This window comes from Brachycentrus maculatus, unplaced genomic scaffold (assembly GCF_059751285.1).
Source record: "Brachycentrus maculatus isolate JH-2025_06_01 unplaced genomic scaffold, ASM5975128v1 h1tg000463l, whole genome shotgun sequence".
Classification (NCBI taxonomy): domain Eukaryota; kingdom Metazoa; phylum Arthropoda; class Insecta; order Trichoptera; family Brachycentridae; genus Brachycentrus; species Brachycentrus maculatus.
Genome location: NW_028281210.1, coordinates 282,454 through 298,451, shown reverse-complemented (window position 1 = coordinate 298,451; position 15,998 = coordinate 282,454). Strand labels below are relative to the sequence as shown.

The window sequence follows — 15,998 nt, the reverse complement described above, 5'->3', positions numbered from 1 at the left end:
TGTCTTTTCTTCAATATTGATATCTAACTTAAAATACATTCACAAATAGCTGAACGCGTTTTTTTAAACTAAACTCCTATTGTTGAGACAATTACATGCGTACGTACACTTTTTAAAATACTAAACGCCATAAAAAATGATTTTTAGTACTGTAAGTAAGCTTAGCTCTTTAGAACAATTAATGATAAAAGGACACTAAAAAGTTTTACAATAGATATCGTATTTCTTACATAATTCTAGCACATTTTTTCAAGTTCATTTTAAAAGTAGCCGAAAAAAGTGTAATACATATTATTTTTTCTCTAAAATATCTAAATACCTGAGGATAGTATTAATGTATATAAAATTAACGTTTTTTTTATCTAAGAATTACTTTTTTTTTAATACTGAATATAATAAATGAATCAATAGAAATATAAATGATGACTCATTTTATTAAAAAGAACTGATCGAAAAAAAATTCATTCCGTTCAAATTATCTCCATTCCAAAAATTGATTCAAATTATAGTGAAGAATCGGTGTAGAGACTTTTTTTAAAAATTATACATACAAAAAACTACAACGGATTTTAGGTTCATTGAATTGAATCGCCAATTTCGTAAGCATTTAATCTTTTAAGAACAAAATTTCGACGCGAAGTAAGTGAAAGCTCTCATTGAAAAAAAAAATCTACATACAATATAAAAAAATAACTTTATTAAAAACACTAAATATACATTTTTAAATAATGCTCTATGGAATTGACTACACAATATTAATCAAACAAGCGTATCTTCTTGAAAATGTAACATATTAAGAAATCTTTTCGTTATTTATAGGACGAAGTTCCCTTTCTTATATTTTTCCATATAAAAAAGGATGAAAAAAATTGCATTAGCATACCGCGCTGGCGACATTATTCCATAAGTCCCAGGCGTGATTATTTTGCCAAGTCACGTATGAGCAGTATATGAGAAAATCCTAAATATATGGAGATATATCTCAATATCTCAGGAGCTTTCGAATAAATATGCAGAGAGAGTGAGGCTAGAATATCTAAGAGACGATTTTGTGAAAATAATCTTGTGAATGATCGAACTATACAATCAAAACATATAATTTTTTTCCAACAAATATAGTTATCAATTTTTAATTAATGTTTTACGTAGTAAATACCACTATTTCTTTTGAACACAATTGATTAAAGTAAATATTTAAACACACTACTCTATATTTCGTCATTAACTTCCTATACATTTTGCCTTTTTTAACCGTACTGGCTTCAATAATTTCATTAATTGATTCGGCAGTCACTTTGTGGTAAAATCCATCCATTTTTAATAAATGTTTTACTTAGTAATTACAACTATTTCTTTAAACACGATTTATTGACGTAAATATTTAAGCACACAACTTTATATTTGGTCATTAACTTTCTTTACATTTTATCTTGAAATAGTGGTATTTACTAAGTAAAACAGTAATAAAAAATAGATAGATTTTTACCACAAAGTGACTGCCGAATCAATTAATCAAAAAATACAAATTAATTTTAAAAAGTTATACAATTTAAGTAAATCAATTATTTTTAATTTTTTATTGGTTTAAATAAGCCAGAGCCAGGAATTGAAACGCAGCATCACATAATATTTTATATTTTTTAATTGTACCAAGAAGTAATTTTAAAATACATGAGTTGATATAAATAGATTATATCCACAAATGCATATAAAATACAAAAACTTTGTAAAACACAATGAAAATATATTTATAAATGATTTCATATTCAATTTATCGAAATTGATATGTGGTTTACAAATAACTGTTGTCATTAAATAAATAAAGAAAAAAAAACATATTTAGAAGGCATTGCTAGACCTCGTAAGGCCTTCCTTAATTCACTGTTATGTTTTAATCGCTTTCAATGGTTAGAGTATAAATTCTTTTTATTCTGTTCGTATCATGCCAGGTCCCTCTGACGTCGACAGTCACTTAATAATAATTGTCCTTTTTTTGGGCAGCTCTAAACAGCACCTCGACGGTCCTTGTCCAATCTCATATATTCCGGAGCCAGGAGATCTGCCTTCTGCCCACACCTCGTCAACCATATATTTTGCCTTTTATGATTTGGCTCAATAGCTCATACTTCTCTTCTCTGGGCGTGTCCCTCAGATTTACTATATTAAATAAGTTTATTGTATTTATAAACATTAGGAGAAAAAAATACCGAAATAAGTTGTTAATGGAAGTACTAACTGCCTTAAAAATATATAATTTTTTTGTTCTTATAGAGTAAATAATTTTCATTAAAAAATACTGCGGATTTGATATATTCTACAGAGTATAATAGTTTGAGATAAGATGAGTACGAGTTGAATTTTAATCACTCAGGTATAGGAACTGGATATTAAATATTTAATCTTATTTATCATACATTATTGTTCAGCTTTGATATATTCAATATAGTATAAAAGTAGCGAGATATAATGGCAACGAGTTAAATTTAAATCACTCAAGTATAGGAGCTGAATATTAAATATTTAATCTTATTTTTAATACATTATAGTTCGGTTTTGATATATTCGATATTGTATAATAGTAGCGAGATAAAATGGCTGCGAATTAAATTTTAATCACTCAAGTATAGGAGCTGGATGTTAAGTATAAAATTTCAATTTAATCACGCTTTATTTATTAAAATTTCTACATACTCTTTATGTATTAAATTACTGAAATATACATGTCGATATCAACACTAATCGATCTCTGCGTTTATATAAATTTCCCATAGTGGTTCAGCCGTTAAAATCCCCTTATTTTTCCCACTGGTAAGGGTAGTTCTGCGAGACAATTAAGTATGTCCAACAACAAAAAACTCTTCTCTTTTTTCAAAATCTCTGGATTTTTTTATAAATTGGATATTTCGAATGAAAAAATTGACTTTGATTGATTACTATTATACTTTGAACATAAGGAGTTACACAACATTTTGAGTATCTTCAAATACTTGTTCACCAATCTGGGTTAGTCTCCAGTTAGAAGTTATTTTACACTTTAAATAAGATTTTCAGGCGTATGTATGTATAATAATCAGGTTAGGATCTAGCATACAAAAGATAAGGTCTCTGCTAAATAAAAGCTTTCTAAATCCTATCATAGATGACTGTTAACTCAATCATGAAACGTCATGAGATGGATCAAATACGTATAAGATTGATAATACCTGTATTCATATAAGACTAACTCTTAGATATTGAAATCATATATATATGAAGGTTCCAAAAAATTAAGTAGTGTGGTTGTCGATCATGGGTAGAATGGCGAATGTTACACGCATTTAAAGTGATCATTTAACCGGCCCATGATAGGTCGTAAGCCCTGTAAATACACAGATCTTCAAATTCTTCTTCATCTATATTGAAATGTCAAAAATAAGCAGTAACAGTAGTTATGGGTAGCTCTAAAGTCCCGTGTGTAATTAATCAAAAATGAAATATTTTTATTGGAAATGATTATCCTTCTTATAACTTATTCTTTGAACTTAATACGTTTTACATTATTTGCATAAACGCTTTATTAAACAAAAACGTGATATAATTTTTTTCCGACTAATCGAAAAAAGTCGAATATCAAATTAAGAGATAGCATTTGGTTGTATATCGATTTTTTTATCAGTTGCAACGATGAATTCTTCTAAATATGAAGTTTTCATCATTGAGTTTATTTTTATTATTATTTTTAGGTTCATCCCCAGTTCTACAAGAAATAGCGAATCTGCAGGCCAAATCTTTAAACAATAGGTTACTTGATTTCGAATCAAGATCTCTCCATTTATCTTTGAAAAATCAAAGAGAGGCGGTCGCCCTAGAACTTCCAGTAGTGAACAGACGAGTGGGTCCATTTTAATATTTGATAATGGTTTTAAATATCATCCTAACCTTACTAATGAAATGTTCGCTGCCTTGCAATTAACAGTATTCATTGTAATTAATGTTTCATCATATCATTACCACTCCCAGTAATTCATAAGAAATTTCTCATCTTTACTAGCAAAATTATAAATTTCCAAAACAGACGATAATATATGTAGAATATATTTCTTAATTCTGTTCTATCTGCGCCTACTTTTGATTGAAGCCATTTAAAATTCATAGAAAATTTTATGAATATTAAAAAAAAAAATTTTTTGTAAATATTCACAAAGCTTAAAAAAAACGTTTTCGATTTTTTTTTAAAAATATATATAAAAAATATCAACAAAAAAAAATAATAACAAGTAAGGTAAACGTAATAATAAACAATTAAAAAAAAAATTATGATTTTTAAAACCGTCTCTAAGTACCTATATAGAAAACGGATTTTTTTTTAACATCATTAAAAAAATACCTAAGTGTTTATTCAATACCCTTTTACTAAACAATTCCTTCAATACTTTCTATAAATGCCCTTTTATTAATATTTTTTTTTACTTTTGAATCAATTTAGGTTGACATTTATCTAATTTGGCAAATTTTGGAAGTACTCATAAAAAATGTTTATATTTAATTAACGTTGTTCAAAATTATTAAAATATAAGTTCAATAATATTACGTTATACTTTCAACAATTTATCGTGGTTGGTCGTAGCTTTTCAACAAGGCAAACACAGAAAGTAAACATTTTCAGTAAATTGTTTATATTAAGCATCACCCAGAAAGATCATTTTCATCTGACAGCGTAATGGAAAAATCAATATCATAGACTGTATACAATATAATTTGGTTGTTCTTTTCGTTATTTTTTTGAGATAGTCATTTCGAATTAATGAAATTAGATACCACTCGTATCATCAACACACACACATACATGTATATATATGTGTATATATATATATATATATATATATATATATATATATATATATATATATATATATATATATATATATATATATATATGTATATATATAAATATATATATATAAATATATATATATATATATATATATATATATATATATATATATATATATATATATATACATATATATATATATATACGTATATATATATATACATATATATATATATATATATATATATATATATATATATATATATATATATATATATATATATATATATATATATATATATATATATATATATATATATATATATATATATATATATATATATATATATATATATATATATATATATATATATATATATATATATATATATATATATATATATATATATATATATATATATATATATATATATTATAATATCCGTAAGTTAGGGTTAGTCACGATACGGATATATCGACCGGCGGATACATAAATTAATTATTATTTTTCCATTGTTTTATAATAATAATTTAACAAACGATAAAAATACCAAAATATCAGCTAGGCGAGACTGACAAATATCTGTAATTTTTATTTTTATTTTTTATTAATTATTTGACGTGCTAAAAAAATAGAAGATCTAACTTTATATCGCGTTTTATATCGTGTCAGTACGTATATTACGTATATTAAATGTATATTTATGTTTATATATATATATATATATATATATATATATATATATATATATATATATATATCCGATATATCTGTATATATATACCATACATATACATTTTTAAAGTATTTTCCCCGTTAAAACATTGACTAATTGATAACAAACATGCAATACATTTATTCTATTTATTACTGGATTTCCAATGCTCTTTATTTCACTTCTATTTCTTTCATTTTGTAAATAAATCGTAAATGTTTCTTCTCTCCAAATAAATGTTATCTTTATTTAACTTTTTCGTCTTCTCTGAGGTAAACATATATCCTTTCCCCACATAAAACCCTCGAATAAACAGAAAAACGTTTAGCGAAAAACTCAATCAATGTCGAATATGGTTCAAACGCTTTTTATTAGATGTAATCACGATTAGATGTGATTTAGAATTCTATCGCTTGGGAAATTTGGCGAAATGTGTGACTGGAATTGGTTGTATTGTGAGGAACAATCGTCATATTTTTCAAAAACAAACAAACATCAATCAATATCATATTAGTAACAATTTGGCAGTCGGAGTATGGAAATACAGAATAATCGAAAAATAATGCCAACATTTAAAATAACCGTGGAGGTCCTTCCCAAAACGTTACATTTCCATTATTTAATTTATTTATTTATACTTCATGTACAGAAAATAAAGAAGTACATTGGCGGGCTTATTGCTAAAAAGCAATATCTTCCAACCAAACAAAAACAGCATCGTGATGTTGATCAAAACGTTTGATACCACATAAGCTGTTTGCAATCAGAGGGTAGATAGTACTTGAACACTTAAAAAAACATAAATTACAAATTGACATTTAAAAATTCATTAATTACAAAAATAAATAAATAATAAATAATAATTATTTAATAAATAATATAATAAAACCCTTATCCGCACCCCAATGGTGCATAGGGCACTGCTTCATATAAACGCAGTGTTATCTTGATCGTTTACACATAAAGGAAAGGTGATCAGCCCTCCGCTTCAGGTACCAGTCCAGGGTAATATTGAGTAAATATTACAGTGAAAAAATCACTTATATTTATTAGACCCCCCCCTGGGAATCAAACCCGGGACCTCCAGAACGGTAGCCGAGCGTGCTAACCATTACACTACGGAGGCGGACAGTAATAATAATAAAAAAAAAATTAAACGATTTTATGTAATCAGGAATTGTAGCTTGTAAATTAAAACGTTTTAGTGCGATTTAATGATATTGGTTTAAAGAAGGATTGGTCGCATTTTGTCGCAACTTTAATTTCGAATAAGATTTTCATCGCATACAGTAAACAGATTTGCATTTAATGGATTTTTTTGCAAAATTGCAAATGTAACTTTTTGGTGAGGACCTTCTTAACTGTAATAGAAATACAATTACAGTTATTTTAATTGTTTTGATCTTAAAATGTGTGGATTTTTATTTTTTTTTTAAATATATCATATGACGTTTCGATGTAATTATGTATAATATTTTAACAATATATTTCGACATTTTAATATTTTGTTTAAAACATTGCATCGCTAAATTGAAATTACACCGACTGCCAAATTACGAGTGAATTTAATGTTAACCGACACATTTGTTTGCCAATCGAATTCGTACGATTGGCGAATGGAAAACGATACCTTTTGTACTGGGACATCTGTTGCGTTAACCTTTAGTTAGTCGCATGAAGTCGAAAAGTGGTCGTTCCGTGCCATTTCGACGTTGTCAAACTAATGGAGGTGAAAACAATTCAAAATTGTTTGCCAGTTAATTACAAAATGATTATTTAAAAAATATTTGAAATTCCCGGTGTTAACATTTAGTCTGAGGAAACCATTTGATTGTTTGATGCTTTTTGATTAAATTAAATTAAAAGCGAATATCTCCGAACGAATCACTAAATGTAATATTTTGTTTGAAAGCTGGTCTAGAGTAAGATATCGTTGGCATACGGAATAGGGTTGTATGGTGTCTTTGTATGGTTGTATTGTCTCGAGTTGACTGGTTTTCGTACTTGTATGTTCGTTCTCCAGGGGCGTGACGCCTGCCGAATTTCCCACCGATAGCACCTGAATGTTGAATGCACCCCTGCTAGTCACCCTCTGTCCGCAGCCGCGGACGCTGTCTGGGTGATGCCGGAAGGTAGCGTAGCGCGGCACCGTACGACTGAGTAGGCACTAGGAGGTGTGTAGCTCTGTTAGTGAGAAATTGTCCATTTTGCGAGAGAACCGAGCTTCTGCGTCTGAGGGGTTGAGCTTCCTAGATTCCTAGCCCGTGCGCGAGATTCGATCCGAATTCCGACCAAAATTTGCCAGGAAGGAAGGAGAGGAGGGGGGGCGGATGGACAATGTCAAACTAACAAGGCGTTAGTTCGGCGAAAGAAATGTCCGCTCGGCTGGGAGGGGGGGGCGCGGGGGGGTTTCTTTCGTCAAACTACTGCGCCAGTCGTGCGGCCGCGCCCCTGACCCTTGTGTGGCCCGCAGGAGTTGAGGGCCACGGACGAGGCGCTGCGCGCGCTGCAGGCGCAGCTGGAGCGCGCGCTGGCCGGCGAGCTGCGGCCGCCGTCCGGCACGCTCAGCGCCATACTGGAGACCAAGGACGCGCGCATCGCCAACCTGGAGCGCGAGGTGGCCCTGCTCGAGGGCGAGGTGCGGCGCCTGGCCAGCCCGCCTCCCCTCGCCGCGCCCGCCCCCCTCTTCTCCTCCTCCCCCGCGCTGGCGGACCTCTACCCCAAACACGACGGTAGCCTTAAGCGACAAGTAAGTTTCCTACTCAACAATGTGCAGGTGAGGAAAGATGGCCAGATGAGTGTGCTCTTGTGAACTCCGCGCCCCCCTCTCTGGTCGCTCCGCGCTATTCGCGCTCTTCCCTCGCGACCTCCGCCCGAGAGCTTCCCGACATTACGGCGTCCCGACCGCCTCTAGGCCCCGCACTCGCCCGACCACTACCAGAATCATTCGCTCGACTACTCTCACAATTTGTAGGCCTCTCACACAATATAAAGTGGCTTATCCCTCAATTATTCATATCCTGACTTACCTACTACAAACGTGCTTAAATTTAATGCAAAAGGACACAATCCTACCTTTGGTGTCTTAGCTGGTACAGTTGTGGAGGTCATCACCAAAACATTACATTTCCAACATAATTTATTTAAAGTAATCAGGAATTCCAGCTTGTAAAATTGTAACGTTTTGGTGCGATTTAATGATTTCACATCGGTTAAACACAGGATTGGTCACGTTTTGTCGAAACTTTCATTTCGATAGAATACAGTAAACGGAACAGATTAGCAGTTAAATGATTTTTTGTGCAATATCGGAAATGTAACTTTATAGTGAGGACCTCTACAGTTATTCCCTTGTAGTTAAATAATAAAATATTATTTATGTAAATTTTAGCACATTTTAAATAATTTGTAGTAGGTAAGTCAGGATGTGAAAAATTGAGGGTTAGGTAAATTTTGCACTGACGGCCTCGTATCTGTGACATATCTAATACATATCACCGAGACTCTTTCCTTTGCATAAACCAAATAAATACATAATGCTAATAAATCTAAATGAAACGAATTCGTCTCAAAATGAACCGATCAATCAAATTTGATTATTAAATTCATTAAATAAATAAATATTTTCTTGACAAATTTTCGACGTGTTTTTTTCTTCATACGCCCGAGGAATGATGCTGGTAGCAGAGGGTTAAAATCTGACAGTCGTAATGTAAATGGCACAACTCTTTTGATACATTGTTTCTGACACCTTGTCCAATACAATTTATCATCTGTCAACAAACCGAATTATACCGCGACCGAAAATACAAAAGACCTCTTCCGTGTGAATTCAAATGAGAATAGGTGTTTTGTATACCCGGTCGGCAGATTCATTAAAATTATATTTTTGTGACAGTTCACTTATTGGATTTCATTTCGTTGAAATAGAATATCAATTACTCTAATAATTTTTATTAAGTGTTTATGTAAGGGAGTACGAAGAACCTAAAAATATGTAAGGGAGTACGAAGAACCTAAAAATATATAATATAAAGAGTTTATTTTACTTGTGATATTCATCATTACATTTTTTTCTTTAAGTACGAACTGAAGTTTTGTTTAATATTAACAGCTGCTTAGAATTACGTTATACTATGATTTTAATTAATTTGTATATAATTCTTCAATTTTGCATTTTTTTTGCTAATTCTTCATCTTCTTTATAAAAAATAATAAAAAAGAAAAAATTAAAAATTCTTCATCTTCTATATAAATTTGCTCATTTTATTTCCGTCGTACAGATAGATTAAAAGTTACTGCATAAAATATGAGTATTTTTTTTAAAATTACTATTGTTCACAGTAAAAATGTCAGCACTTTTTACTTTCCATAAGTGTTTGATACACCGTTTTTTTTAAATCTTACATCACTATCTCTGTTGATTAAATTCATGTTATTGCGATAATATTACTGTCGCGATTTTTTTCTGATTTTCTTTCTCTGAGATCTGGCAATTAAATTAACGATTGATCTGATCATTCGATTTCCAGATATCCGGATGTAAATTTATTACAGAAATTAATTACATCCAACCATATTTTATGAACAAAAAACCCAATACAGTCCACTCTTGATCAGTCACGTAAAAGTGTATTCTGTAATCGATAAGTCAAGTTTACTGGATTTCAGTCCGATTTTAAAATCGATTTATCCGATTCACGAATATGTCATATTTAGTTAAATTCAAACTGCTGTCTAAATGAAATTACGAATGCAACGAATTTTTGTAAAAAATCATGTAAAATAAACTTCAAGTAAAAGTAAAATTATCTCTTTGATGCTGTGTAAATGTCACTTTTACGTTATTTTTAACCCCTGCTTACTATATATAATAAAATTAAATTATTTTAAACACCAAGCAATGGAAACTTGTCACAGTAAAACCTTGGTCAATTATATTAGTTGTAATTAAAAAATATATACATAAAATGTTCGCAATGAACATATTGTTTTAAAAACGATTTATTCTCTAATTTAGTTTCATAAAAATATACGAATTTTTAAATGGTTGTTAAAATTTAAAAGTCTAAAATGTATTTTAAATTTTAAAATAATATTTGACAATAAAGCCATATCTATGTATGTACACTTCGAACTGCGTCAATTCCACCAAATATCAAACGTTTTAGAAATTTACGATAGCTTTATACAAAAAATTTGTTTATATTCTGTAAAATTGTAAATATTTCAAATCAGGGACTAAAAACGTTTTGTCCCATTCAAAAGCTTAAAAAATCGTTTTCCCGGCGCGTAATCAAAATTAATATTATTGAAAAATTATATAAATAATTAAATCGTAATTTTGAAAAATCCAGGACATTCCGAATTATCGTTTTAATGGAGATATTCGACGTTCTTGGTCCCTGGTAATAAATATTATATTTTAAGAATATTTTTTGAAATAATTTTGTGGAAACGTATATTTTTAGATGACGTTCACAATTGTATTTTAACGAGAATAATGATTGCATAAAATTTTATATAAAATCTTTAACATTTTGTTACGTAAATTTTATGAGAAAAAGTTATTTTTAAAATTTTCATTTAACATCTGTGTTATATTTAAATATTTAAAAATACATATCTACGTATTTGTAATAATTTATTTAATTTAAATAATAATAATGCTTTAACTTAATTCATGAATACAGAGTATTTGTGTTTATTTTTAAAAATAATTTATATTTGTTTGTAATTTTACTGTGCAAAATATATTTAGTATATATTTTTTTCATCTTTCGTGTTATCTAATTTTTTAATATGTTCTCGTATTATATATTTTAGCTTACGTTTAAACGATAACTCTTATGAATTAAATAAGAAAATGATTCCATTGTAAGTAGAAAGAATATATTTAATCTAGGTTTAAAAAAATTCAGTATTTTGTAATGGTTAACCTTTAATATCCCTTGTGCTGTGCGCAATAGAGGTAGTCCGAGCAAATTTTTGCGCAATATTCGCGAAACCCCATAGTAAAATAAATATATATATAAAACTAACATTAACAAAATACTTTAAAAAAAACTCTTTTATTTTTATTTTACTAACATTTTACTTTTTAAATTGTTTTGTATATAAAATTTAAACGAAACTTAAAATAATTAAAACCATTTAATGAAAAATAAAAATCGTACGCCAATTTTATTTTAATTGTTTTTACACTTTTGGCGTTAGAATATGTAGCATACGATTTATTACTTTTTTAGCATATACGATATTCAAGTTTGCATTACGTTTTTTTTTTAACCATGAGATATACCTATTTTTTTCATCACGAAAAAAACATTTACTGAAAATAAAATTATGAATTGGAATTTCGAACTTTTCCTATAATTAATAAAATTATCATAAATCAGTGTGTTTTAATTGCAAAATGTACTATGATCAGTGGTCCCATATGGGACCAAAAAGCATTGAACGTCGCAAACCCGTTTTTTAAACACCACAGGGCGTTTGAAGGTTAATATTTAAAATAAAGTAAAATATTTAATATTTCAGAATTACACTTTTTCATTAAGATATGGATTTTCAGGTTAAATTTGATCCATTAATTTCATAAATTGGCTTCAAATTATATTAAAATAGATTTTATCTAACTAGAACTCAATTAAATTGATATTCCATAAATTATGTAGGTACCTATTTCCAATGATTCTTATCAAAACGTGGATGCTTTAAGTATTGTAGATAGAAATATTTTTCTTATAAATATGGGTAACTAATTATTAACTTATAGAAAATATATTTTTTCCATTAAAATATTTATTTTTGAGTATTTCTATTTAGAGTATATAATTTTTTTCATTCTATATTAGGCATAAAGAATATATTTTATAGATGCAGTAAATGTTTAATTTAAATAATATATTACATATAAACTAACATATATCGTAGGAATACAATTCAATTATGTTTATAAAAGACGTTTAGAAAGTGTAGGTATATATTTTAAGTATATTTAAGTAGAAAGTTCAAGTTAGTGACCAAATGAGATATTTAAACAATAGCAATAAAAAACTTGGTGATTTAACCTTCTGATGGACGCAATACCCAGTGAAAGACGAATGGCCACAAAGTATCTAATACGTAGATACACGTCTTATTCTTGCTTTAGAATTTCTTGTCAGAAATATACAAAAAATAAATAAAAAAATCTAATTTTAATATAACTACGAAGTATGAATATTTACAATTTATTATTAATACATTGTTTAATTTTTTTGTAACTGACAAATAAAACTTTAATTTCGTTAGTTTTTAAAGATATTAATTTTATAACTTTACAATATAACATTGTTTTAAATCACTTTTTTTATTTTTTATAACTTAATTTAATGTTAAACTCTTTTCAAGCAAAAAGCATCTTATTTATCTCAAGAAAGATGCTTGCTTATAACGGGTTGACATCATAACAAAGTAATTCTGAAAATGAAAAATCTTTAAGCTTCATATGTTGACTTTTTATTAATTATTTCAATCAACAAATAGATTTTAAATGAGAAATTAAATTAAGAGTTTATTTTCTTTATTAAAATCACGATGGCAAAAATATTTGTATTGAGAGTACCAATGGCCGCGAATTATTTCACATACATATATTTGGAATAAAACAATATTTTTTTGTAACTTGCCTCACAATTCTCAAATTTTAATAACAGAAACATATAATTTTCAAACTACTGAATGTACATATCGGTAAAAAACTTCGCTGCCGTATAAAAAACGATAAGTGACGATAACAAAAAGTTATATATCTTACAGATACATCGCGTCTATCAGAGGGTTAAAAATAAAGCAAAAAAGTCAATTAATAAAAAAAAATTGTGTTCTTAGAAAAAAATATTTAAGTTTGGATTTAAGGGAGTCTAATACTGAAGATAGCGGCATATTCGATAGCTTAATAGAGTAGAAGATGTTGTAACACCAAGATTTGTAAATATAACGTAAATGTTGTTGGAAAATAATGATAAATTTATAAACTATGTGTGTTCAGTTAAAAATATATACTTCTAAATATTTCAATATTTCAACTCAAAAATATATGAGAGATGGTTACGAAAAAATCATAGCGATGAAATCTTTATACAATTGTAGAAAGTTAATCACAAATTTTCTTTATAGTGGCATCCTTCATTATATATTATATTCCATGATTTCATTTCAATAAATTACGGTGAAAAAATAAATAAATTTAAGTGAGTTTAAAAATAAACTATTATTTCTATATTTATGTGTTTAAAAAATATATATAAATGTTGAGCTTCATCCATTGTTCACAAAATCATGGTCATCTGTCATCTCTCATCACTTTCATCATTGCATTTACTGTATGCTACCAAAATTGTGTTCGATTATATTATTTATAATATTCTGATGCCAAAAATTTCTTAATTATTTTTTTAATTAATAGATTTTTTTATTGTAATAAGTAAAAACTTACACTTTACAGCATTTTTTCCTTATTATACGTCTATGGTTTTGAAAGCTAACACTACTTCGTTGAATCAAACCTTTGTAATTTCAGAATAAGCTTTATAAATTCATGACGTTAGAGCTCATTTTTGGAGGATTTTCACTACTTTAAATTAGTTTTTTATCGTATAACATTTTATGATTATCTTAACGTTTTTCTATAAATCGATGCAAAATGTGTTCTTACAAACCATAGTAATATAATGTATATTTTTTAAATCCTGTGTATTTACAAAAAAAAACTGTTTTTTTTGCTAAATATTCCATTTGAGACGACATTTATTTTGACTGACTGAAGAAAATATCTAATTATAAAGTAAGCTTAATTATATTATATTGAATTTGAAAATTTATACTCGTTCTTACAAGTTTTTGCAAGGCATCAAAAATTTCACTTAATTTTTATCGTTAAAATAACGTATTTTTTATAATTTAAAATCAAAATCGTGATTTGATCGATTAAATTGCGTTACTTAGTAAAATGTTCTTTAAAAAACCACCAATTACTCTGATCTCAGTTATAATGTGTTTTTAACTTAGTAATACTTAAATCAGTTTGTCAGTTACAAAAAAAGCTTTTTGCAAAAACTTTTTCTTGCATGCTTTTACAGTTTCGAAGTAGTTTCCCTTTTTTCACATAATCATATATTTTAAATCAATTCATTAGACTTGTCCTTTTTAAAATTAAAATTGCTTAGTTTAACATAACATGCTACTAATTTTAAAAATTAAAAATATTTTTTACTAACTTTTTTCTACTTTGTTATGCTGGCAATCATTTATACTGGATGCGCAAATATTTGAAATTGTACAGTAAGAAAATAATTGGCAGAATAAAAAGTTACAAATAAAAAATCGTGCAATTTCAAGTATTTTCAATTTTTTGTAGGTACTGTATGAAATTTGATTAAAAATGAGGGTGTCGAGTTTTTAACTGTGAAATTCCATTGAATATTTAAAAAAATCAAATAATTGAAATTAATTTATTACATTCGCTAAAACCTTTGAAGACAGAAATATATCACAATAATTGATGAACTTTTACAACATGAGCGCAATTTTGAAAGTAGCATTTAAACACCTTTAAAAAGGCGAGTGTTTCATAACCAACAAAAAATAATAAAATTGACATTTTCGTTGGTAAACACCCAAATTTATCACGAAATAATTTACAGTCACCAGTTATTAAAATCATTTCGGAAGTCTTACAAAATGAGCGGCATACTTGAAAGTTTTACAACATGAGAGAAATTTTTAATGTAGGTACCATTTAAACATATTAAAACGGTTGTTTTAAAACCATCAAAAGGAATATCATTCACATTTTTGTTGGAAAACACTCGAATTTATCACGAAATAATTTACAGTCACCTGTGATAAAAATCATATTGGAAGATTTACATCGATTATTAACCTAGTTTTACAAATTGAGCGCAACATTTGTATGTTTTACAACACGAGCGCGATATTTGAAAGTACCATTTAAAAACATTTAAAAAATATTAAAATCGGTTAAGTTTGAATTGAATGAGAAAAGAATTTATGTATTTATAAAAATGTTATCCATAAATTAAAATAGAGTTCTACAAATTAAACGCCAAATCAATAAATAAATATAGAGAAAAGAATTGTTCAAGACTCGACACCCTCCGTTGAGTGGCGCCAATACGCCGATACTAAACAGAAACCCCTTGCCCCAAACGAACCTGCACGCGTCCTGGGAAATGGCGTGGTGCGGTCAGCTGGACGAGTTCAGGGTGGAGATCCAGCGCCGCGACCAGGAGATCCTCGGCATGGCCGCCAAGATGAAGGCGCTGGACGAGCAGCACCAGGACTACCAGCGCCACATCGCCGTGCTCAAGGAGTCGCTCTGCGCCAAGGAGGAGCACTACAACATGCTCCAGGCTGACGTAAGACGGCTTCATCTTGCCCTCCCGATCTCCATCTAAACCTGC

General features: G+C 28.7%; 1 protein-coding gene across 1 annotated transcript in view; it reads left to right on the top strand.

Annotated features, from left to right (window-relative positions):
• LOC148302301 (uncharacterized) overlaps positions 1-15,998 on the top strand; it is a 109,371-nt gene that overhangs the window by 44,367 nt on the left and 49,006 nt on the right. The window contains exons 5-6 of the mRNA XM_088271808.1: positions 8,003-8,278; positions 15,786-15,953. Coding sequence (XP_088127934.1) covers positions 8,003-8,278; positions 15,786-15,953 — 444 coding nt within the window. The remainder of the gene's footprint in view (positions 1-8,002; positions 8,279-15,785; positions 15,954-15,998) is intronic.